Source organism: Micrasema longulum, unplaced genomic scaffold (genome assembly GCF_059751315.1).
Source record: "Micrasema longulum isolate JH-2025_06_02 unplaced genomic scaffold, ASM5975131v1 h1tg000142l, whole genome shotgun sequence".
In the NCBI taxonomy this organism is placed as follows: domain Eukaryota; kingdom Metazoa; phylum Arthropoda; class Insecta; order Trichoptera; family Brachycentridae; genus Micrasema; species Micrasema longulum.
This window is the reverse complement of record NW_028277348.1, coordinates 339,946-365,018: the sequence shown is the minus strand read 5'-3', so window position 1 is coordinate 365,018 and position 25,073 is coordinate 339,946. Positions and strand designations below refer to the sequence as shown.

General features: G+C 32.2%; 1 protein-coding gene across 1 annotated transcript in view; it reads left to right on the top strand.

Annotated features, from left to right (window-relative positions):
* LOC148284167 (membralin-like) overlaps positions 1–17,771 on the top strand; it is a 382,657-nt gene extending 364,886 nt beyond the window's left edge. Inside the window, exon 11 of the mRNA XM_088242544.1 lies at positions 15,794–17,771. Coding sequence (XP_088098670.1) covers positions 15,794–16,645 — 852 coding nt within the window. The 3' untranslated portion in view covers positions 16,646–17,771. The remainder of the gene's footprint in view (positions 1–15,793) is intronic.
* Positions 17,772–25,073: the final 7,302 nt, after the last annotated feature.

Sequence of the window (25,073 nt, the reverse complement as noted above, 5' to 3'; positions counted from 1 at the left end):
ATAATGGAAAGTAGAAGCGTGCACATGATTAAACTATAGCAAAATTAAAAATTATAACATAAACATATATTTCAATAAACATCTGGACAACACACTTCATAGTATAGAAAAATATGTAATATCTCGCAGCAGTCTCCTGCAATGGTGTCTTCTCTTAGACAAAATCCAATCTTGTACACTTCTTCTGAATATGGCTTTCGTTTTGGAGAACTTCATATGTTCATACAGCAAATTAAACGCTCTTGGGGACACATAAGAGATATTTAGCGAATTATTAGTATTTATTCTCGAAAACTAATGAGTTACACTGAAATTCGCAATCTTAGAATTACATTGACCGGTCATTCATCACTTTTGCGATATCTTCGAGACTAGTGGCTTTAAGGAAATATGTTTATACAAAACCAGAAGGGATGAAGAATTCGAAATCGCAAAATATTAATTGTATTCAACAATGTTTTTAGTATGGCCAAATGTCTGTAGACTGGCTGGATTTCACTCCCAGTGAGTTATTGAGATCTACATTTATCGCAACCGAATTTTATTTTATTATTTTGGTCCGAAGGAGCATTTACAAAGTTTTCCGGCTAAATGAATATAAAATTTTATACACTCGTATAATAATGTTATTTTAAATTCACATATTGCTATAGCTCGTCTTCAACTTTTTGAATATCCCTGCGAACCTAATGATCGTCAATAGGACATCTGAAAATTAAAGTTTTTATAAATAATTAGTAAATTGATGGGTTTGGCAATATAACTGTGGGGAATTTAAAAAAAAATTCACCTATAAACACTGATGGAACTAATGCATTTTAAAGAAAAAAGATATTATCAAAGTCTTGGTTTTGACTGAGCTGAAAAAAGAAGTAAAGAGCATAAACGTTTTATTCTTCGATCTACCAGGGTAGCCTACGAGGAGAATGCATTTACAAAAAAAATGGAAAGATGTTGTTTTTTTGTGTAAAAAAAAATTTTGCTTTTGAATGTTTACAATCAGCATTTGTGGACCTCAATCAGATTCTTTCCTTAAATTCTTTATAATTTCTACCCATTTATTTCTTTTTACTGGATTTTTGTTTATACTCGTACTAAATTAACATTAAATTTAATAAATTTTTAAAAATCGTATTCCTACATAAGTACACCTCTCTGTTGGTGAAAAGACCGGAGTTTGACATTGGCAATAAGAATGCCATATTTGGAAAAATATTTTTTTTATGTTTTGGAATTCAACCATAAACAAGTACCTACTTAAATTTAATATTTGAATATTATCAATTTTTAGTTTTGGAATTTATTTAATTTAATCACAAGCTAGTACCTGGGTACCTACTTATCAATAAAAAGTATTTTTCGAACAGGACAACGTCTGTTGGGTCAGCTAGTAGTATATAAAATACGAAGTGTTTTATTTAAATAAATTAAAAATGTCTTTCCACAAAAATGCGGAATCAACAAATAATACTGTTATTATATTATCATTGATTTAATTGTTTTTCACTGATTTTAGCAAGAATTATCTTTATTTTGAGGACTTATTTAACTGTCTAGATAATGTACTTACATTGAAAATGAATTGAAACAATCTAACATTCCCTTAGCTTTGATGTTTAAAAAATATCCCTTGAAAATTATGTATACTCGTATATAAATATAAAATTCACAAAAAATATTAAATAAAGGGTATCAAATCCTAAAACGATAAAAAATCCAGTATTTCACAGAAGTTTTAACACATTTAAATGTAATTGCCTTGATATACGTTATGATAATTTCAGTGTTTTTTTTCAGGGTGATAGATTCTTCTGGATACTCGAATAAAAATCTTTTTCTCGATTCAGTCAAATAAAAGGGAGTTGGTTATTTTTCCCATGATTTTCGCTAGTTTTCCCCATAGCATTATTTGTCTGTGAAGACTGATGGGTTTTTCTTGCAGTCTCCGAATAACCTAATCAAGATACCATTACCAGTATGCCTCGCGTTCCTCTGGGAGAACTGGCTCAACTTACTCAATCCACTCTAATACGGGATGCTACTAGTTTTATTACTGAAATATTTATATACAAATAAAAAACACAAAATGGACGTGTACTCACTGGAATGTCGAGTGCCGAGGATACGCTTTACATGTTTTTTTATTACTTATGAAAATAGAGAGTACAGAAAGAATTTCACAAAAAAAAAATTGAATAAAAACATGAGCCAATTAGGGAGTCCGGTGTTTTTTTTTATTGTTAATAGACTATTAATAACTCCGCGTGTAATGTCAGAGGTTCTTCTGTCAGTTCTCCCAATTGGTTACTTTACAGAAAACAAACCGGATATCCTTCACAGCTCTTATATCATAGGTTGGTTCATATGAACTAGTGACGTTGTTCAAAGTAGTGCGTTTTTATTAAATATTTTTTTATATTTTTTTTCGTATATTTTCAAGATACTTTGCAGTAAAATTTAATGCTCTTGTTGTTACCGTGCGCAAGAAATATTTTTTTTGTATTTAATTTCTCGTAGGGCTGAAGGTCCTCATTGACCAAAACGAAAACTAATAAAAAAATAAAATATATATCATTGATTTATTTTATAATTTTATTGCATAAATAAGTATATATATTTTATTCCAGGGAATCTGTATAAAACTAAAAGATTAGAAAATAAATGAAAAGCGGAGAAATCTCCATTATTAGGGTTACTGAGATATTTACGGAAAACTTTGAAAAAAGAATTGTGAGATTTCTCATTCTGCTTCTCCTGCTCAATGGAGAATGCTAAGTTTGAGGTGGCAAGTTTAGTTGAAATCTGTTTTTGCAAGATTTAGAGACTGTTTTAAATTAAGCTTTTTTTTTTTTTAATACTATTTGTTTATTTTGGCATCAATAACTAATTTTCCGTATTTGGTGGAGATTTCTAAGTTTGCTTCTAATACCCGAATTAAGAAAATTTATTATTTATTTATTTATTCGAATTAAGAAAAGTCGTGAAGTCATACAATATAATACAATAAACATGAAAAATTTTCTAAACGGAAAGACAGCGTTTTTATTTTGGCATCTCAACATATAGATGCAAATCCTGTATTAATAAATCGAGTTGAGATAATTATGTCTCGTTGTGAAGTAATTGGCGTATTTGCCTACCATTTTTGAAGTCATGAGTTCGATTCCTGGCAGATTGGACGTGAAATATTGATTTTAAAAGTTGTTAAAATTGCAATATTTCATAGTTCCTGGATTGGCATCTGAAACGTTAGACTGATCGCCCTGCTTTCATGTAATAGATTATTAAAAAACACTGCATTTGGTTTACCAATGCAGTGTCCTACACACTCATGATTTACCCAATTATTTAAATTTTGAAGCCATTTTTAAATTGCCGTAAATAACCCGTGACAGAAAATGGGATCTAGGTTGAAATCGAATGGCGTTTAAATCTCGGATATAAAATAAAATGAAATAAATTGTACGTACACCTTTTATAAGCCAAGACTCTCTTATGCAGGTGGGGTAATATAACCTGACGGAACTCCCGAATATATCCATCCGCTGTTGCTCAATACCTTTGCACAGTCTGTCAACTTCCCCGACCGTGTTCACTAAGCAAATTGGATTCCCCCCTTGCGGATAGCGGTTAATTCCCAAATCCTGTATCCGCACTGAGATGCATCCGGACCTACCTCAGCCAATTCCAATGTTTGTATACCATAACCCATACTTATGTAGCAACCAAATATCTCAACTAATATATTATGCGCCGTATACCTGCCGGCGTTTCAACTGTTTGCATAAGTGTCTACCTACATAAGTGTAGTATGTGTGAAAAGACGATTCGTAGCGAATTTTTTTATTGTTATTTCAATCGTTCGTTAGCTCTTCAGAAGACATGTCAATGAGAAAGTAAATATTCTAATGGTCGCCCCTTGTTGATATTATCCTAAATGCTGTTTCTTGAAAGTATTATCTGAAACTTTCATAACATACTGATTTTATTCTAAATTTATTATACTCTGTACATGTTTGGCAGATATTATACATATCTGCACCTCCTACGTATGATATCGTTATCCACAAAATGCAATTTTACAGAAGGAATGTTTGTTGTATTTATTTTTATTTAAGAAGGTAAACATGAACAGAAAATATATTTGAATAATGAAACCCACTAAACCGCGAAACCGGCTTGTCAGCAGGTATATATTCTTATTTTTCCTTTACAAAGAAAAACGTTAAAGAAATTATATAAATTTAAAAAGTAGTATAAACATTAGTGAGAACTAAAAGGATACGTATTTTTACACAAAATTTAGTTACAAAAATTTAAACAGATGACGGTTAACATAAAATAATAATCGATGTAAAGCATTGTTACATATAAGCCATTTAATTTATTTTTTTTCTTAAAAGTTTTGTCAACATTTTCTTTTAAGATCTGCTTAGGCATCTTATTGAAAATTTTGGGAATTGTGTAATGAAGTGTTCTTTAGTCATACTTGTTTACAAACCTCGGTACTTACAAGCCTTCATTCAAAGATATTTTTATCCAGTTTAAATCTGAATATAGACCGAATAAAAAAAAATGGAATGCATATTTATTTTTGAATCTTTTTTTTATATAAGCTTACTAAAAACTTAAAATGTTAAGTGGTATTTGTAAAAATACCCAAACGATAATTTACTTCAGAAAACATGTAAGGTAAAATATTGTATGAATTACATACGACATTTTACATCGGGATTTCGTATGTGCAACATACGATTATTATTCGATACTCACAATCATTGTTTACATCGTAAGAAGCAAAAACGATAATATAAGTTGTTATTTTGTATTATAATATATTAAATATAAAATATAAGTATTGAAATCAAATAAATGTTAAAGAATTAACAGGTTTGTTTTATCAAGCATTATGCCGTCTTTCATGGAAATGTGGGCTTTGGTTACTATACGATGAATCTGTTGTTGAAGTTTCAATTGTATGTAGTATATATAATGTTTCTTATGCTAAATCACATTTTTGTGCTCTAGTCAGCTCCATTCTTTTATTTTTTGCATAAGCGGGATTCATTTTTGAAAAAATGTAGAAAACCATACTATTTAAAAATTAAAAACAGTACACGCTGCGGTCTTGTCCGGAGAACACAATCGTAACTGATAGTTACGCCGCTTTCGGTCATATCTTGCGTCTTGTGAAAATTATCGCGAGGGTACACAGAATAGTATACTTTCAAAAAAATATGAGATACGACAATATGAGTCCAAAAAAAAATTTTTTTTATATTTTCTTTGGAATTTAAGATATAATAATATCTGTACCTTTAAGGATAAACAAAACAAAAGAAAGAACGTTGAAAGTTTTTCGAGATCACATACTTATTTTCCGAATTACGGATCTCATTACAGTTAATGCCGGACACTGACAAAATACCTAGTACCTGATTTGAACATAACGAATACGTATTCTTCATTTCTTAAGCAGTATAATCATATTTATAATTATGGTGTTCTCAAATTATTGTTTTATCGCCATTTATTCAAAACTTAATTTAATTCTGGGTTAACTCTGCCTGTGACACCAGCGTCAGTCTTAAAATTAGTTTCAGTTTAAGTAATAAACCAAAACTTTTTGGAAGATCACATACAAAAAGCAATTGCTCTTTGCAAACGGAAATAGACGGATAAAACTGCAAAATATTAAAAACTGCCTATTTGAAAGTAATATACGAGTAGGTTTACTTGGAGAATTGTCTACTTACTCTATACTTAACAAATAGTCCATGTTTCTATCTAAAACATGTGGACTCTGAACTACACAATTCACGATAACACATGTGGTTTACCACAGCAATGATGTGGGATAAAACAAGAGTCGGAAGGGCTAGGAATGAAAGCATCTAGCGGTGCTTTAGGAAATATTGAAAAGCTGACGATTTGGTCAGATAATTGGCCTGGTCAAAATTATATGGTATTATATAATAAATTCATATTTCGAGGCTATACCCACAAGGAGGTCGAAGTTGAAAATTAAATTAAAACTTTTAAAAAAGATGCTGGATAGTGTGCATAATTTCGTGGGATTAGATCCAGTTTGTAGGAACGTGTAAAAGTACCGAGCTTTTAAAAGTTATTAACATGGAGTTATATGATATGAACAATATTCGCTCTTTACAAGAGTCATCGTCAGCTCCTTTTGTGGCTCGTAAAAATAATACTGATGGCACACATTTTCTCATTTGCTGTATGGCTACAACTTCGAACAGATAAGAAGGGTAACTTTCTTCGTAGGTCCAACTTTAACAGTGAAAAATTTTCAACTGTGGACCTTTGTAAAAAAATCAAGGATGCAAAATATTTTATTTCTCTTTAACTTTCTGCAAGTTCAAAACTCTTTACGTCCAATCTGCACGGCCAAAGGTCTAAACAGTGGATACTTCAAGAATAACTCGAACTTTACTATCTAATTCATCATTATTCCTTATCAACTGTTTTTTTTTTTTTTTATTGTTAAAAAAGAAATATTTGCGCTCTTATGATTTACCCAAATATTTAATTTTGAGGGCCATTTTCAACGAGTTGTAAATAACTCACTATTAGAAAATGGAATCAAGTTGGGGTAGAGTGGGATTCAAACCACAGACCTTTGGTCCGTGAGTCCGAGACACTAGCCACAGGACCACAATCCGATTTAAATGATGTTTTGATGTTTTGGATAATGCCCGGGAGTACTTTTTTGTTTTGTTCCTAACGCTATAATAACAAATGAATGCTGATGTTCATATGAAAATAATTAAAAATCATTTCCTTTTTACTATCCGCTTATCCATTGTAGGAAATCTTCAGTTTGTTCAATTAAATATATGATGAAATGCTGGTTTCTGAAAAAATACATTAAGTGTAATTTAACGGACTATCGTGTTCTTTCTATTGGTCAATTTTTGCTTTGTGTATGTGTTAGAGCTAAAGAATAAATAATAGTCCAGAAACCGCATACGCACATCAAATAGAAGGCGACTAAACTACTCATAAATGAGTAGGTTTACGTTTTGACCCATTTGTTTCTTTGTAGACGTCGCTCAGAACGCAACTCCTGATTTGAATTCAACCATGCCGTGTTATGTCCTTTTAAAGTGTATAAATATTGCTAGGATCTTAAAGAAACAGGATGAAATCACATTTCATGTGTTATTAGCAAATGAATGTGTATGTAACAAATGCATTACTTAAAAATTTAATTATTTTTCCATCTGTCAGATTGTCGAAGAAACAAAATGAACATTTTGTTAGTGTTGCCAGGGTAGTAATTTTTTTTACCCTACTTTGCTCATCTTTTGAGAGAACTAATGAAAATTGGATCTCGGATTAAACAACTCTATCGTGGACATTTGACCGACATTATCTTTAAAACATCAAATATTATTTAAATGATGTAAAAATATCATTTTTATGTAAAATAAAATTTGTTTTATATATTAAGTTTAAAGTTCATTAATTCTATTACTCTTATTATATGACCCTTTACTTATCTACTCTGTTGTGTCAATCAATATTTCCGCGTGCACAATAAAATTTTAGAGAAATTATCATTGCTTTTTTTTACCTTACATTTGTGTTATAATTATATTTTTCCCATCGTCCAACATTACGCGGCGGCATCACGAATGCGCGCGGTGAAAGTGAGGCATAGTAGGGGGAATTATTGGATAAAGTCCAATGTATTCAAATATGATTCGACGCTCCTTCTGGACTATTCTAAATTCTATGGTTAGAGCATAAAACACTGAAGTCCATTAACTTCTAAAATATACCTACATAAATTGGCATATTTGTCTTAACTATGGTCAAATATGAATTAAATTATGGAATTCACCGACACTTATGATTGCAGTTATTAAAAAAAAAATAGAGTTTCAAACATTCAGTTGATACAAAAATCTATTTCCTGAACAATATTCCAAATGTGACTATCGTGCTTTATCCTGACGTACAAAATATTATAATAATTAAAATGAAATGTAGACGAAGTACATTTAAAACTAAAAATCGACCGTTTATGAGTTACGACATTATAAAGAGGAGGGGTCGATATAGATATGTATTTTAATTTTATTTTACTGCTTTGCAAACTTACTTGTTTACTTCTTTTCTTTACTTTATTGACCTGTATTTTTTAAATTCCGCTATTGGCGTAAATAATAAATATTGTTGTATCAACAGACCTAGTGATTGAGTGCATGTAAAAATGTCTATATCAACATTAATTTCGGTTCTTACTACCATTTTAAATGGTGTTATTCTTTAATCATTTACTATAATATTATCTAATAAAGTAGTGAACTATACCTGAAATTTAGTTTTACTGTACTTTCTTGAAAAATTAACTAAACGTTCTTATAATTTAGGATTATTTTGTAGGTCTACGAACATTGATTTTATTTCACAGTTGACGCATTTTTGAAAAGGTAAGATTGGAGTCAGTTCAGTACAAAACTTTTTATTTTGTAATGTTCCATTTGTTGTGTTGACGAATATTGTTTTACGTCACAAAAAAAAGTTGTTTTATTAGCTTTGCCTTCACGACACAAATTACTCCGCCGTTTTCACTTTGGTGTATTTACATTTTTAATATCTGTGCAGCTGTAGTCCCTATATAATCGTAAAATATTTTTTTTAAATTAAGTAATGTAGGTACTCAGTTGGTTAAAAACTATTGCTATGAAGCAATAGACATGCCTAGTACTTAATTGAAATTTATTTATTTACGGACAATGTCCATGTATACAATTTATAGGGTTTAAATATTACAATAAAAGAATAGATTAAAACATTAACAAAAATAAGGAAATAAGCATTGACAAACATCAGGGACATCAAGACAAGATCTGGAATATTTATTTAGTGATCGTTTAAATCGTTGTAAACTCAAACCAAAAAAGCCCAGATCTTGAGTTAACAATACGACAAAGACGGATCATTGGAGAATCAAAGCCATAGTTTGTTCTATGCTGATCGATGAACAGTACTTCATTGTTTCTCAACCTACGAGTCGGAATATTGAATTTTACTTGTCCCAGTAATCATGGAATTTATTATTTATTAATACCTATATAAATTATAAACTACTTACATATTTTTTAAAAATTTATTTATTCCAATATAAAATACAAATACATAGTAAACAAAAATGTTTATACAATAGGTACGGTACATTCAATATATTTTTATTTTTATTTATGGATGTACCCACTCCACTGGCCCACAGGCACGTTCCGGAGTGTCAGTGAATTATTTATTTTATACCTAATTGTACATACTTTCACATCAATTGTGTAAAAATTCAAACATACCTACCTACATCAATAAAACGAAGGGGGATTTTCAAGAAACTAAAATTATATTCTTAAATATGAAACATATTCCTCGGCTTCCTGTCTAGTCTTTTTAGCAATCCATTTATGGACTCTAGTTTTGAAAATATTGTTTTTCATTTTGTTCACCATTATGTCCTTGCTTAAAAAGTTGTTTGTATATTATATGTCTTCTTACATTATTTAAAGTACGTGAGCAAAGTGACGTTTTAATGCTATTCTTTTTTTTAAAATTGTATTTTCAAATAATATTTTGTATACATTATTATTTGTAATGTTTCTTTGCTTGATCTTTAGTAATAGGTATAAACATACTATTCATAATACTATATAAACATAATTTGCAAAATTTCATTCGACCCTCTCCCTGGTATCATGCCTACAAATTGTCTAAAGGAATCATCTCCAATAGAGCATTGGCCACTGTATTGTGAGTTAACATTAATTTGTTTAAATCAAGATTGTGGACAGTCCTCGGAGCGGGCTTGACGAGGAATGCATAGACCATGCGTTGTTTGGATTCCCCCATTCGGGATGCATATCCTCTGTAAACCAATCTAAACCTTCCCCTTTCTTTAAATTCATCTCATGTCAGTCTTATCCCCAGAAGTAGTTTTGAACTTGTCTAAATTTATTGTTTTGAATGATATAATTTTTCAAGCTGAAATATGTTTGCATTTATTTTTTTATTTTTTTAAACGTTTAAAGCACACCATTTGGCTAAAATCATCCTTGTTATGATGAATTGCCTTAACTTTTTTTTTTAATTCAAAAACATTTTTGAATTAAATTCGTATTATAATTTGGTCTTAGGGCGATGTTATCATGTTTTGGTAACAGACCATAATAAAGGAGAAAAAAAACTGTTCTGAAAATTGTTACTCGGTAAGTATTACTTTCCATCTTTAACTATCGAACAACCGAACCGGGCTTTGGGCTCGGTTATTTGATTATTGGATGAGATATCAAAAGTTATAGTTTTTAAATTTGTGAAAATATTCCTTATTTCATACAAAAAATATTATGTATTTAAAATTGTTACAATTAATTTCGATTTTTCGGCAAACAACCGGGCTATAGTTAAATTTAAGACTTATGAAATTCTATTATATTCTGTTGATCTAACAAACGTAATACACAATTCTTTATAATTTTATTCAATATGTCACCCTTATTACCATATTTGTATTTTTTATCGCTTTCCGAGGCGGGCGAATAGAATAAGGATATATTATTTAGAATACATAAACAATCTGTCTGATTCCTGTATCGTCCCGACTGAGGAAAGGATCCCCTCGACTTGGCACACTTTTTTCGCGTTGGCACAAGTTTTAATTAAGAAACTTGGCCCGAGCGCGCTCAAACTTCCTCGTAAAATTATCTTATATTTAAGTTGACGTGGCAACTTTGACATTTCAGAAGACTGCCGACTTCGGCCATGCAAACTTCCACGTCTGTGAACTTTTTTCACGCCGATCGTATTTTTGTGCTTGCACCGGTTTATATTTGTATTTATCCGTATATTTGCTGCTATCTATTCCGCTTTACGAGCGAATTGATCATTGATTCATTTCGTTTTATTAGAATTTATGATTAATTTAAATTATCAATTTGTTTGAATTATTTGCTGTCAATGTAAACATTTCTTTTTTTTTCTTCACAGAGGCCTTCTAGCTATAGACGAAAACCGACTTATAAGACGAATATTAAATTTTACGAACTTGAAAGAGTTTTGAATACGTAAAATCTGTACAAAAATATTAATTATTTACACCTCACTTGTATTAAGATTTATATCTTTAATTTTTTAAACATTTAACTGAATATACGGAGCTGATACTAAACAGTGTTGTGATTTTTTTTTTTTTAATAAAACTGTTTTTTTTTATTAAAAAAAATATTAACCCTTATTTTCTCATGCCCCTAAATTCTTTTCCCAGATACTTCACTAACTTAAATTTAGATCATTACTTAATCTACTTACAACGGCTAACTGCTACTCGTATAAAGATTAGTATTATAATCGTTATGTATGTATTGAGAATGAACTTATTGTGAGTTTTGTTCGAACCCCTTGACGAGCGATTTAATTGATTGGTCAAGTACCAAAATCTGTCTGAAATCAGTAATTACCTTAATTATTAGCAGATTACAAGTTTATCCGTTCAACAAGTTACCCACACGTAAGATAGGGATGAATTTTCCAACTTAATACTTGCTATAACGAATTTCGAATTGTTTTCCGAGAATTAATATTATTAGGTTCAACGTTAATTTAATTTCTCATTAACCTTAAGTGGAGAAGTTATCTTGTTTAATTATCCTAATAATAATAATAAATCTATTAACTTCAAACCAAGTAGGTGCAAGGTTCCGAGGCTTGTATTTAAAATTATAAAAAAAGGAAATACTTCTGAAGAACATAAGAAATACGTTTTTACTGAAGACATTTCTCTCTCATAGATTAAATGTTTGTTTCGAGATACATATCGAAATTTTAAAAATCAATAAAATGATAATTGTCCTGCCGGATCAAACTACTCTTTTGGGACTAGGTATTTTATAATTGAATGATTGAGGGCTCTCAAACATCATCTTGCAGAGTGGTATAGGTGTCGGAATCCATTCGTCCCTCGCACACGGGAGTTTTCCCACGCCTGTAGACGCCATACACCCCCAAAACATAACGATTCCTCCAACATGTACTGTAGGCATCACACAATTAAGGTGATGTCCTCCCGATGGTCATATACAGAACCAGGAGTCCCAAAAATCTGTAAATAAAGAGAGAAAAACATGGCTCCCTCCTTTTTTTTTTAATTCCTACAAATGATGTATTTAAATTATTTTTTTTGATTATTTTGCTCCAATATACTTTGATATAGACCGAAAGTACCGCTGTGCCAAATCCATCAATTCTATAATTTCTTGTTTAAAAATAATTTCTGTAAACGCGTCTCTCTTTTTTTTAAAAAAAATACCGTTCGACTTATTAGTCAGCAACAAGGACCCGAATTGCGCCTTTCGCAAGGGTCGTTGAAGGTAATAAAAGTCTGTCCGCTCGGGCAATCGGAAGCCTATTGTTCTTGCCGAGAAGGTACACCCAAGAACCAGCCACATGTCAATACTTGTGAAGCTCAGGACACTTTTAAAAACGTGAATAGTAATAGTTTAAAATAATATTTATATTTTGAAATCCAAATCACTTTATTTCCATGAATAACATATTTATATATTTTACATTTTTTATGAAAATTATAACGACAACCATCACGCCGTTTCCCCGTGAAAGTAGGTAGAGAGGATGGAACGCCACGTCACTCTATCTCATCATATAGACTTCGCTTCTTCTACCTTCATACCTATTCTCGTGCACGCTCGCCGATTATTCCGATTCTTATCATAAGTTAATTATAAGACTAGGTTAATTTAATATTTAAGTAGTAGAATAAGTTTTAAGAACACAATTTGGCGGGAAAGACGGAATTCGGCGGGAAAAGAAGACCGCCCCGACCGAAGCGTGCGCCCGCCAATGAGAGCGACGAGACCAACCGGGAAGGGGGGACGTCGAAAAGATGATAAAAACCGTGACGCCCGCTTCCCGGACTCTCTTCCTACGGAATCTCTTTCGACGGAGACTCTCTTCCTTGTTGGACACTCTTCCTTGTTAGACTCTCTTCCACTTAGACTCTCTTCCACTTAAACTCTTTCTACGGACTCTCTTCTACTGCGTCAGTTGACCTCAAGGGTCACGGGCGGGTGCCTTGCCATCCCCGTGGCCCAGTCAGCAGCCCAGTCAGCAGCCACTAGAGAAACTACCGCGCTGGCTAACCAGCCCTGACGCCGTAGCCCCAACGCTGCCGCCTACGACGTACCCCACGCGCTCACGTCGCCGCACCACGGTGACGCAGCCCACGCGCCCACGCCGCTGCGCTCATGACGAGCCGCCCACGTCGTGCGTCCCTCCACGCACCCGACGTCACTTCTCATGCCCCGCCATGGGACAGGAAGCCACGCCGCCGCTCATGACGAGCCGTCCTCGCGGCACATCTCACCGCAGCTGGACGCCACCGTCCCAGCTACCCCTGTCGCCGCAGCCAGATGCTGCCTCCCCCTACGATGCACCACGCCGCCGCCCCCATCGCGTCCTGTGCCCACGCCGCACGCCAAGGACCCACGCCGCCTTCGCGTCACCACGCCGCGCGCCGCATCAGGGCGTCAGGTTAATTTTAAGTTTATGGTTTAAGTAGGTTAAGTCTAATTCTAAGCTAGGTTAGATATTGTTCATAATTTAATTTAAATACATTTAATTTCCACATTTTATCTTTATTCCTTTCTTACCCCTCCACATTGACATAATTAAACTGAATGCAACTTTAATCTAATTGTTATTCTGTACGAATAACTGGCGCCCGACAGACCAAACGTCTCTCACTCTCTTAATTAATAATTTTTTTAAACTCTTATTTTTATTTAATTTTAAACCTTTTTAATTTTTAATTACTTTTTTCGAGGTTGTCAACTTATTCATATTTTTAAGGGCGAAAGTCTGTGCTATACAAGTTTTTGACGTCAATGCAACCTGTGAAGATCTATTGTGAAGGGTATCCGTGAATAGGTCTCGCCCTGCAAGTCCTGGCCTTTAAAGACCCTGGCGACTGTGAATGGCGAGAGTTATAATTTTGCTAATTCTCCCCCTTCAAGCCCAGATCCTTTAAACTTCGGGCTATTAGGTTGAGGGCGAGCTCTTTAACATCCTTAAGTTTAACCAGTGGTTCCCCGAGGATGCGGCGTCTTTTATTATGTGAAGCATCACATTCACATACAATGTGAATCGGTGTTTCCTCATCTGTACTGCAGAACCTACATCTCAAAGTTTCGGAAAGGTTCATTCTATATGCTCTGCTTCCTGGTCCATGACTTAAGCTCGTTACGATGAGCACATTTGAGCAACCCACTGTAGGGTTCAGGGTCTATTGGGAATGTCTCAGCTCCCAGCTTTGCCAATCATCAGTTGCCTCGTTACCGTCAACGTGTGAGTGAAATGCCCTATAACTTATTTTGATATTTGTTTCATCGGACCAAAGGGTTTTTGCCAAATCATCTGTGGTCCAGTTTTGGTGCCCAATTTAACCGTATTTTTCCGTGGACTTCGGAGATCATGGATTTTTTTAATCGCTTTGCAGCCTTGTCACCCAGACTAGATTATGCTTCCACATTGGGCGGAGTAAAAGTTTAGCGCTGCATTCACTTTAAAATTTGAAGATGTGTTTTGAGTCTCGAAATTTGATCCTCGCGACTAGTAGTAAGCCTTCTTCTGTTGAGTTTTTAGCTATTTTTTTTATAAGAGTTTGATTCTAAAAATCGTTTATATATAGTTTGGACCGCTTACCTAGAGCATTTTTTTTCCTTTTTTAACCTTATTTAACCTCTTCGAATTAAAAAAAAAAGTATTTCAGTAATTTCTCACTTTCACTTAACTCAGGTGTTTTAGGCATTATAATGTGTAATTGCCAAAATCTAAATGAAAAAGAGGCAAAAATCGCACTTTTGTTCGGTTTAAACTAACTGTAGATCACGGCTTAGCCCTTTTGAGACCGTATGTATCTTTAAACGAACATTAGATTTCCGATTTTATTTTTTCCATAATAAATCAAATTATAATATCGGGTTTTTGTTTTTTAATTCTTGGCAATCTTCTTTATGGCGTATTTTTTGTACGCTAGGTTGCAATCTGAAATCCCACCTAAATCAGCATTCACATTTTGATTGTTCGACTCTCGGTTCTTCTCTCGTAGTTCTGACATGAACTGCCGACTAACAGTTAACAGCGAACGTCCAGGACGTCGAGTACCTAATGCCTTGTAAAGTAATATAGTACAAAGCAATAACTTCTAAACCATAAAGGGGGAAAAAACGAAATGGAAAATTTTCAAATAATTCTCTTACATCAAATATTTTTTACAACTACCAGGGCTGGTATTCCAATCGAAATTATAGCGCGGTATAGCGCGTTTTTACGTACTAAATACGCATTATAGCGCGCTGTAAACGCGTTCGGAATACCAGCCCAGATATCATTCAGGTTTCAGAAGATTAAAAGATAAAAGTCACCCGCGAAAATAATCAAATCACAATTGATTACAAACAATATAAACATTTAAAAAATAAATATAAAATAAAATAAAAATAAAATAAAATAAAACAATAAATATCATAGAAATGGAAGTAAATTTGGAATTGAATGCATATTTTTTAGTAACCTAAGAGGGATTTGAATTTCAGACCTTTGATACGTGAGTTTACAATACTACTACGGAACCATAGACTGGTTTAATTTATTTTACGATATTCTACAAATGCTGCATGTATATTTTTGTTGTTTGTGAATGCATAGCGATTAAGTAATGTTTTTTTGTTTGTTTCAGCACTCGATGCTGTACTTCTTTCACCATTACGAGCTGCCTGTTATAATAGAGCAAGCTCAACTGCAGCGCATCATGCTGAGGACACAACAAGGAGTAGCGCAACCTCAGCCTCCCTCTCCTCCGGCTCCTGGCTCGCCTGCAGGAACAGCCACCCAGACACCTCCAGCGGCTACTGCACAGTCCACGACTCAAACTGTATCCTCCATCACCACTCAATCGACAACTCAAACTGTGGATACGATCACCACTACCCAGTCAACCACGCAAACACCCCAGTCCAATGTCACTCAGTCTACAACTCAGACAGCCCAGTCTTTAGCTCAATCCAGCTCGAGTGAACTGTCTCAGCCAGCCGCTGACTCGAGCAACTCCCAAGCTTTGTGGGATGTCCAACAAGTGCAACCATCGAAATTAATAAAAACCATCGAGTCAATTGCTGACATTCTCGTCCCGCAGACTCCCTCTACTTCTGGGACTTTTACTTGGACGACAGGGGTGGCTGCACCTGTCGAAGAATATGTCGACCCAGAGTCGCTATCAAGCGAATCTTTGGAAGATTCGTACGATGTCGTTCCTGATTCTGTCGCATTATCAGAAGATACCCAGTCGGAAACCATTGGTAATGTGTCTCGAGAAAATCAGTTACTTGAGCAGGAGACGTTCGGAGTTCGCTTTCGGTTACATTCGCCACAGACAGCGAATGATCCTATTTCACCCGAATGTATATTTTCTAATGATGCAGGGCCATCAAGAAGTAGTCGGCAATCCCTTGACGATAGTATTGATAATTTACCTCAAGGGTCTGATGAGCCTTCCACTTTATTAGGTGGTACTCTGGACGCATTAGACTAGTTATGTTAAGTATCTTTACCTATTTAAAATACTATATGAAAACTTGTTTATAATATTGTACTTTAATATATCTTTCTGGAAGCTGTTTTATTTCAAAGTTTATATTTGAAGCACTAACTTTGTGGTTATTCATTATAATAAAATAAATAAAACAACTTCGTTTTTAACCGATGCTGTTTTATTATTTTATTATTTTGACATAAAAAATAGTATGTGAAATCCGCCTTTTTTTACCAAAAAATACATAGAAATCTTAGATTTTTCCTAAAAATTCGCATTTGCGAGTACTTTTTGCAAACCCGGCATAATTTATCTTTCTTTTTTGAGTAAATCGCAAAACAACTGATACAATAATAGCTCCAACTTTTTTTTTATATTCAAAATTTTTAGTATGACCACTTAATATTTTATATGTAACTTGTGATGAAATAATCATAATTATGTTAAGAAACAACCTTAAAATAACTAATTTAATTTTGGAGATTGCCATGTTTGCAATAAATCCAATAATTTGAAAGTCAGATTCTCACAAATAAAGCTTTATTTTGAACTGACAATTCTTTAATTATTGTGAATACTTGTATTCTTAATGTTTCAATTTCATTTCTGTATTTTTTGGATTTTGCGTGTTTTTTAAGTTATACCATTAAGTAATAAATGCTAAAAAAAACTCCATATTTAAACGTAAATTATATACAAAAGAATGTTTCTTTTTAGCGTTTTTCTTTATTTCACCTTAGCTACTGAATGTAAGCCCAGACTCTATTTTTCAATGTGTTAATTACTCAAATTATTAATTTATTTAACATTGATTAGAATCAGTACTAAAGCCGGTTTGTGTGTATTAAAAATGTTCATATTATATAATATTATTTGCATACGTTTTCTTTTGGTGCCGTTTATGAATTCTAATCTAATCGGTTATCTTTTTTTTTGTTTCCTTTTGAGTTAAATAATTTAATTGCACTGGAAAATAGTGAACCATCTCAAATTAATAAATAAACATTTTTAAAGTTATTATTTTTTGTAAGATAATTTAAAATTAGTTAATGTTACTTATTGTTCAATAAACGCATGTAAGTGATTTCGCCAATAAAAACTGGGAAATTTACCACGAAAAAAAAAACTCTTTATTTATTATAATCTTCAATCCAAGTTCTTCATCATCTTTTATTCATTATTTTATATACTTATATCTTCCTAAAATAGTTTCTTATTTTCAAAAAAGTTTAGTTTATCTAAAATTAATTTTCAATTAGATACGTTCGTTCGCAATTTTTTTGTAAATATTAGATAATATTGTAATGATATATTAAATATTGCAAAAAATACGTGAAATATTTCATTTATTTGGTGGGTACTTGTTGACGTAGACAATATGAATTACTATATCAAAAGTTGTATTTAAATATAAGTTATTATATTTTTAACGGGCTGTCCTTTTAATGTTATATTATAAAACACTGTGAAAAAAAAGTGAAATTTTGAAAATTATTTTATTTATCTATCTATTTTAGATGTCTAAATTTTTATTTTTCTTTTTTTTTTTATTAATCAATATATTTCATTAATGGTACATGTTTTTTTTTATTCTATACAAATCTACTTTTATACATCTAGTAAATGTTATAACTGTAACTCTCCAAAAAAAGAGACTAACTTATGTGCTTGGAGAGTGACTTACACTGTTATAGTTATTTATTTATTTGAATTTATATAATTTTAATCTACGAGTACATTATTATTCTTCTAAATCTATTTCGTCGCCTTCCGATACAATACACTTATGCCAACGTTTTTTCCAATCCTCAAATCAATTCTGAAAGTAGATTTTTTGGATGGCTTTTAAAGCGCGCAGCGAATCGGTTTTTATCTCTCCAATAATTGTGTCAAAACAGTATCCCCGGTTGATTTTGATGGTCGTCCAGGGTGATTTTTGTCTTTAAAGCCTTATCTGCCTTCTTTGAATTGTTTATCCCACGTAAACATTTTTTTTGTGACAAAAGCTAATCACCGAAAGCTTTTTGCAACATTCTCAATGTTTCTGCAATAGAAATTTCATTCCACAAACACAATTGAATGCCACTTCTTTGCATGACAAAATGAGACATTGTAAAAATCGCTGAATCAACTTTTTGTTGTTCACAAAACACGTGCGTAAATATATTGGACAAATACAGATATTGACATTAAATTTGACACAGATGTCAGTGACAGTACGATAGTAGATTGATAAATAAAAAAAAAGATTTGCCGGAATCGAAGAGCCCACGTATTTTGAATAAAAATTTTACTTTATTTTTTTATCACAGTGGTATATAATATACTTTCTTGTAAAACATAATATATGTTATACATAAATAATATTACCTTTCAACAAACTGTCTTTGAGACAGTTTGTTGAAAGGTATTATAATTCATACCCCTGTTTTTTTTTCAAGTACCTACATTATGGTTTAAATTATCGTTGCAATATTTATTTAAAGAACGGTATAAAATACCCTTTATAGTCTACATATTTTGTGACAAAAGTATACATAATTTACAAAAATAAATAATTAAGGCGTATGTACATTTAGATCTAAATTTATCTCAAAGTGTTTTAATTGGAAATGTCAACTATTAGTTTAACTAATTACATTGTCGTGCGCCTCAACAATCTCGGTATAGGAGAATGCATGTGATGGTTACTTTAGCAAAAACTGTACTGGAAAAAAAAAGTTTATGAGTATTATTGATTATATTTCATCCAATAGAATTAAGAATAGTCCAGAAGGAGCGTAGAATCATATTTGAATACACTGTGTCCAATAATTCCCCCACTATGCCCTACTTTCGCCGCGCAAATTCGTGATGTCGCCGCGTAATGTTGCTTGATGGGAAAAAAAATCATAACACAAATGTAAGGTAAAAAAAAAGCAATCTGTTAATTTATCTAAAATTTTATTGCGCAAGCGGAAATATTGATTGACACAACAGAGTAGATAAGTAAAGGGTCATTTAATAAGAGTTATTGAACAAATTTTATTTTACATAAAACTGATATTTTGATATCATTTTAAATAATATTTGATGTTTTGAAGATAATGTCGGTCAAATGTCTACGATAGAATTGTTTAATCCGAGATCCAATTTTCATTAAATGAGCAATGAAGGGTAAAAAAAATTACAACCCTGGCAACACTAACAAAATGTTCATTTTGTTTCTTCGACAATCTGACAGATGGAAAAATAATTAAATTTTTAAGTAATGCATTTGTTACATACATATTCATTTGCTAATTACACATGAAATGTGATTGCATCCGTTTCTTTAAAATAACTTTAAAAGGACACAACACGGCACAGTTAAATTCAAATCAGGAGTTGCGTACTGAGCGACCTCTACGAAGAAACTGATGGGTCAAAACGTAAACCTACTCATTTATGAGTAGTTTAGTCGCCTGTTTGATGTGCGTATGCGGTTTCTGGACTATTGTTAATTCTTTGTTACAACCACATTATTTTTTTAATGATTAATGACCACTGCCTAAGTCCTGTGCTAAGCGAACACATTGATAAGCGAACACATTAAATGTCGTTAGCTCAATAACAGGTACAGAAAGCTATAAATAAATAATTATATTACCGACTTGGTGTATTAGAAATAAAATGACATTAGAAATGCCTTTCAACGACATTTCATATAATTATAAATTCCATAAACTTATCATGTATAATGGCTGATTAATTGTTTAAGGACGGTTGGAAAATGTAAAAGATCTCGGATTTTTTTTGTCAAAAACTTTTATTTTATTGAAAATAAAGCTGTTAGTGAATCATTCTTCATATCCATAAAACAGTTATTTTCTACATGATATTTATTAATTTAATACACATGTTTGTTTTATCAAATCTTTATGCTCTAAACTGTAAATCCGTTTCTTCTTTCTTCTTCTTGTGCCTTGCCGGGTCCCCCCGACGCCGACGTTGGCGATCACTACAGCGAAAGCATATGTATCTGTCCTGCGCTAATTTTACATTTCGCAGCCAGGACGACTGCTTATTGATGTTCTAGCCGTAGTGATTCCTGGGAAAGATGACCAGAGTGGTTTCCCGTTGCTTTCTCTGGTGGATTTTCTGTCGGGGTTACCTTCCCTTAGCTGGTTGGTTTTGGTTTTGAGGCGCCAAAAACTCGCCTTTCATCCTCTCGTTATCTGCTGTGATCACACCGTTATGAGTGCGATCCCATTGCCCAGAGTTCGCGACGTGGACGCTAACGAGTAGGACTAGTCAGTAGTGTTGCCGGTGGAATGCAACTGGGCGTTCGCAGCATTTTAAAGAATCACACCCTCCAGCAAGATGTGACTCACTGCGACCCTACTGACAGTTTGAACCCCGTTGAATCAGTTTATATTGTTTTATTTATTTCTGTAAAAAAACATATTCATTTACATTTATTGATACATAAGTCCCAACTCCGTGGGACTAAGGTTCTATGTTAAGATGGGATGTATAATATACTACAGTATGTATTATTATTTTTTTGTCATTTTATTACATTTGTATTTTTCTGGTTCGTCTTTTTTTAGCTTTTCCAAAAGTATTTTCTGTATATTTTAAAAATAATTTTCTCTACGTCTTAATTTATTATGTTTAAACAGTCTTTAAGGCAAATATATACAAAAAAAATATTTTCGTATGTTTAAATTTAATTTTATTATGATTATAATATTTATTTATTTTACAAGTGGAATGATATGAAGTGGCCAAACAAAGGTATGTTTTTTTTTGTTTTTGGCGTTGTATTGATTAATAGACAGAAAACGACAATTGGCCTATAATTTTGGTTTATTTGTAAATATTGTTTTTGTAATGGGTGTAGTTTTCTTTGACAAAAAAATATGTGTAAAAACAAAAACTGCACCTTTGTTTTCATACTCCTGAAAATGTATCAGTTTATTTAAGAAACCTATATATTTATTTGAAATTGAATAAAATATTGTTGTTAGTTATGTATTTGTAATTAAACATCGCTGTTAATAAATGGGGTTTGAAAAAGCTCCGTTGTTTCGGATTTTTGTAAATAAATAACCTGTATTTTATTATATTATCAAATTATTTATTTGTAATTTGAGGGCGAACAAATATATGTGTGTAATCGTCGCTGGCAAAATCCTTATTTTTATGACATTGTCAGGATTCGTTGGAGATAATGCATGTGTATTTGATATTACATTTAGAGCGTGTATTTAAACATGTGTTGTACAAACAGAATTGTATATTAAGCTGATTTCAATTTTATGTACCTCCCTGATTCGGCTACAGCCGTAAAACAAAACATTATTTTGTTCCTACCATTTATTTTAACATATCTTAATTCCATATTTTTAATTTATTTCAACTATCTGCTATAATTTTTTTAATATTTAACACATAATAACTCTTTTTTATGATCGCCTCACAAGGATAACCCGTGACTGGAGTAGTTCGAAGTTTCTACACATTATTTAAATATTGTTTTTATTTTAAAAAAACATTTCAGCGATACTTTTATTTTACGTATTACATTGGCATATTTTAATGGTTGATTATATATATTTCCACATTTTTAAAGGAATTATCCAGTTTCCAGTGACCACTGTTCGCGATGCCATCCTTCATCGAATTTTGTTCAATGTACGAGTATCTTTATGTGTTATATAGTAAAAATGTTCAAATATAATATGTAACACAATAAAAAAAAGGTATTTAAGAAAATGTAATCAATCTATTTAGAAAGGCAGAAAGGAATTTCAGGATTGATTCATTAAAAAAAGATCGCGATTTTCTTTATTTTAGAAGGGAGAATGAAAGTCCAGACATTTATGAGTTTAATATAGTGTCATTGGCTCGTTTTAGTGATCACTTTAGACACTAAAATTCACCTTTCTGCTTTTGTTTGAACATCTGTAATTCTTGAATTCTTCCATTTGTTGATTTTTGTGAAGTAAAATAATTGTAATCTTAGTTGAGGTAATATTTCATGTATATTCCCTTCTCAAATGTTATCAATCTCTCTTTATTAATATTGTTAGTCTGGATAATTATATTGCGCCATTTTTTGTGAAAATTACCTCAAGGGCGCTGAAATAATTAAAATGTCTATTAAATTTAATTTGTCTTTACGATCCATATCACCTTTTCTTTTTTTTTCTCTTTTCAATTTATCAATATTTTACGTATATTTTGTAATGCATTGAGAATAAATTGGATACTCTGTAATGTTCTTGCGAGCTTGGATACTCGCGATGGCTGGCGCGATGGCAACTGTCGATGTCAATGTCAACTGTCGATGTCAATGTCGATGTCAACTGACAATGTCGCTGGATCACCGTAGTGATCCAGCGACATCGTGTTCATGTTGGCCGCGCTAGCGGGCCGTAGTCTCCGCTATCTGCTACCTGTTCCAACTTGTTGCTGGCACTATTCACCAGCTAAATCGGGAGTTGACATGCACCAAAATTTCAAACAAAACAAACATCAAACAAACCCTCACGCCGTTTCTCCGTAGAGGTAAGCAGAGAGGATAGAACGCCATATCTCACTGTGTTTTTGCATACATACTTCTTCTTCTCATGCACGCTCCCCGATTGTTTCTACTTTTGAGATGTCCATCTTCAAGTTTTTGTTGGATTTGGTCATTCCATGTCTTTCTCGGTCTTCCTCGTTTTCTGCATCCATCAACATTCGCGTTATAAATTTTTTTAGACCTTATTTTGCCGACCGTTTGCTATACATGTTCAAACCATCGCAGAACTCCTTTCTTGATTTTGTCGAAAATGCACGGATCTCGACATTATTTGTGCATCTATTGTAAATAATTATACCACATTCACCTGAGTGATCATTTCGACAGCTTTTAGCCTACTTCCATCCTTGTTTTTTTCTTATTCCATTCTTTACTTCCATACATAAGGTTTGGCACCAGGATTTTGAATTATTATTCCTCAGTACATATCGAGACGGTTTAAAGTGAAATCGATATGGATGTACGATAATGCATATATTTGTATGAAAATTTAAAGTATCTTCGTTGGTAACCTGTAATTGAACATGTTTAGAAAAAAAGATTTCATAAATATTATATTTTTCATACACAAAACTTAATTTTACTTTGTAGATAAAATTAAAAATAATATTTTACTTCCTATTGGCTTACAGACCCTGGACTTAATTTCGCCTCTTGCCAAAAAATAACACAATGTATGTTTTGTATTTCGTCCCAGTCGTGAATTTTACCTAACTTTTACGAACTGTATTTTTTTCCTTTATTCCGGCTTCGATTCCCCTAACATGTTGCTTTCTTAATCAATTGATTTTGTTTTATTTGTTTTCTTCAAAATCAAACATATTCGTTGGTTGTATTATTGTTTGTAAGAGACTTTTGTAAATATGTTCATCATAGGTGGAAATAAAGTGCTAGACTTTATTTTGCACCGTTAATAAGTAATAATGTATATGATTGTAAGAATTAAGGAACAAGTCACATCGAGATTACGGAACTCAAGCGATCTGTCAAAGTGTATTTTGCTCTATAATTTATAGATTAATTACATTGTAAAATAGAGAACATTTAGAAAATTGACCTGTGAAAAAAATATCTGAAATGTATTCGCTGGTCAAAAAACGGGTATTTTACTGATTGGTTTTTAAATTAATTTGTGAAACACAAGTTTTGTGCTTATTCTTGATAATCCAGTTTCGCGTGTAAATTACCTTTTATTTCGATTTTTTTTCAATTTTCGCAAAAAAAAAATTTTTGTCGCAACAATGCCGACCCTAAGTAGCGCCTGCTCGCGTCACACAACTATGACATCCTTCAATTCATCGTAGTCCCATTGGTTTTTCCACAAATATACGAGATAAAATATTTCACTGTGCAATATTTTTGGTTAAATTTGCAATGAACAAAGCTATTTTGATTTAATCTTTTATTTTCATCTTATTTATTTATTTTATTTTATTAACATAAACGGCAAATCTGCCTTTTACAAACATTTATAATATTAACATATTTGGCTTAATATTTTTATCTTTTTTTTTCAAAAACATGAATTTTAAAAACAAGATTTATAAAAATAAAAAAAAAATCAAATCAAAAATTGTACAAGATTTATATTTAAAAAAATAACCTAAAAATTATACAGCATATTCAGTAGAAAGTTTAAATAATAAAACATTCTACAGTAAAACAACAAGAAAATCATAAGTACTGTTTCACACAGCTAGGCAAACTGAACAAAAAAACTGTATATGAAATGTATGAATAGATAAATATAATTGCCATTCATCATCTTCGAAAAAGTTTATAAGGTTTGTTCTGTAGGAACAATACCCTACACTAAATATATCAGATACGTGGGAATAACTATTGCCGAATTCATGAAGTCTATTTAATACTGCATTA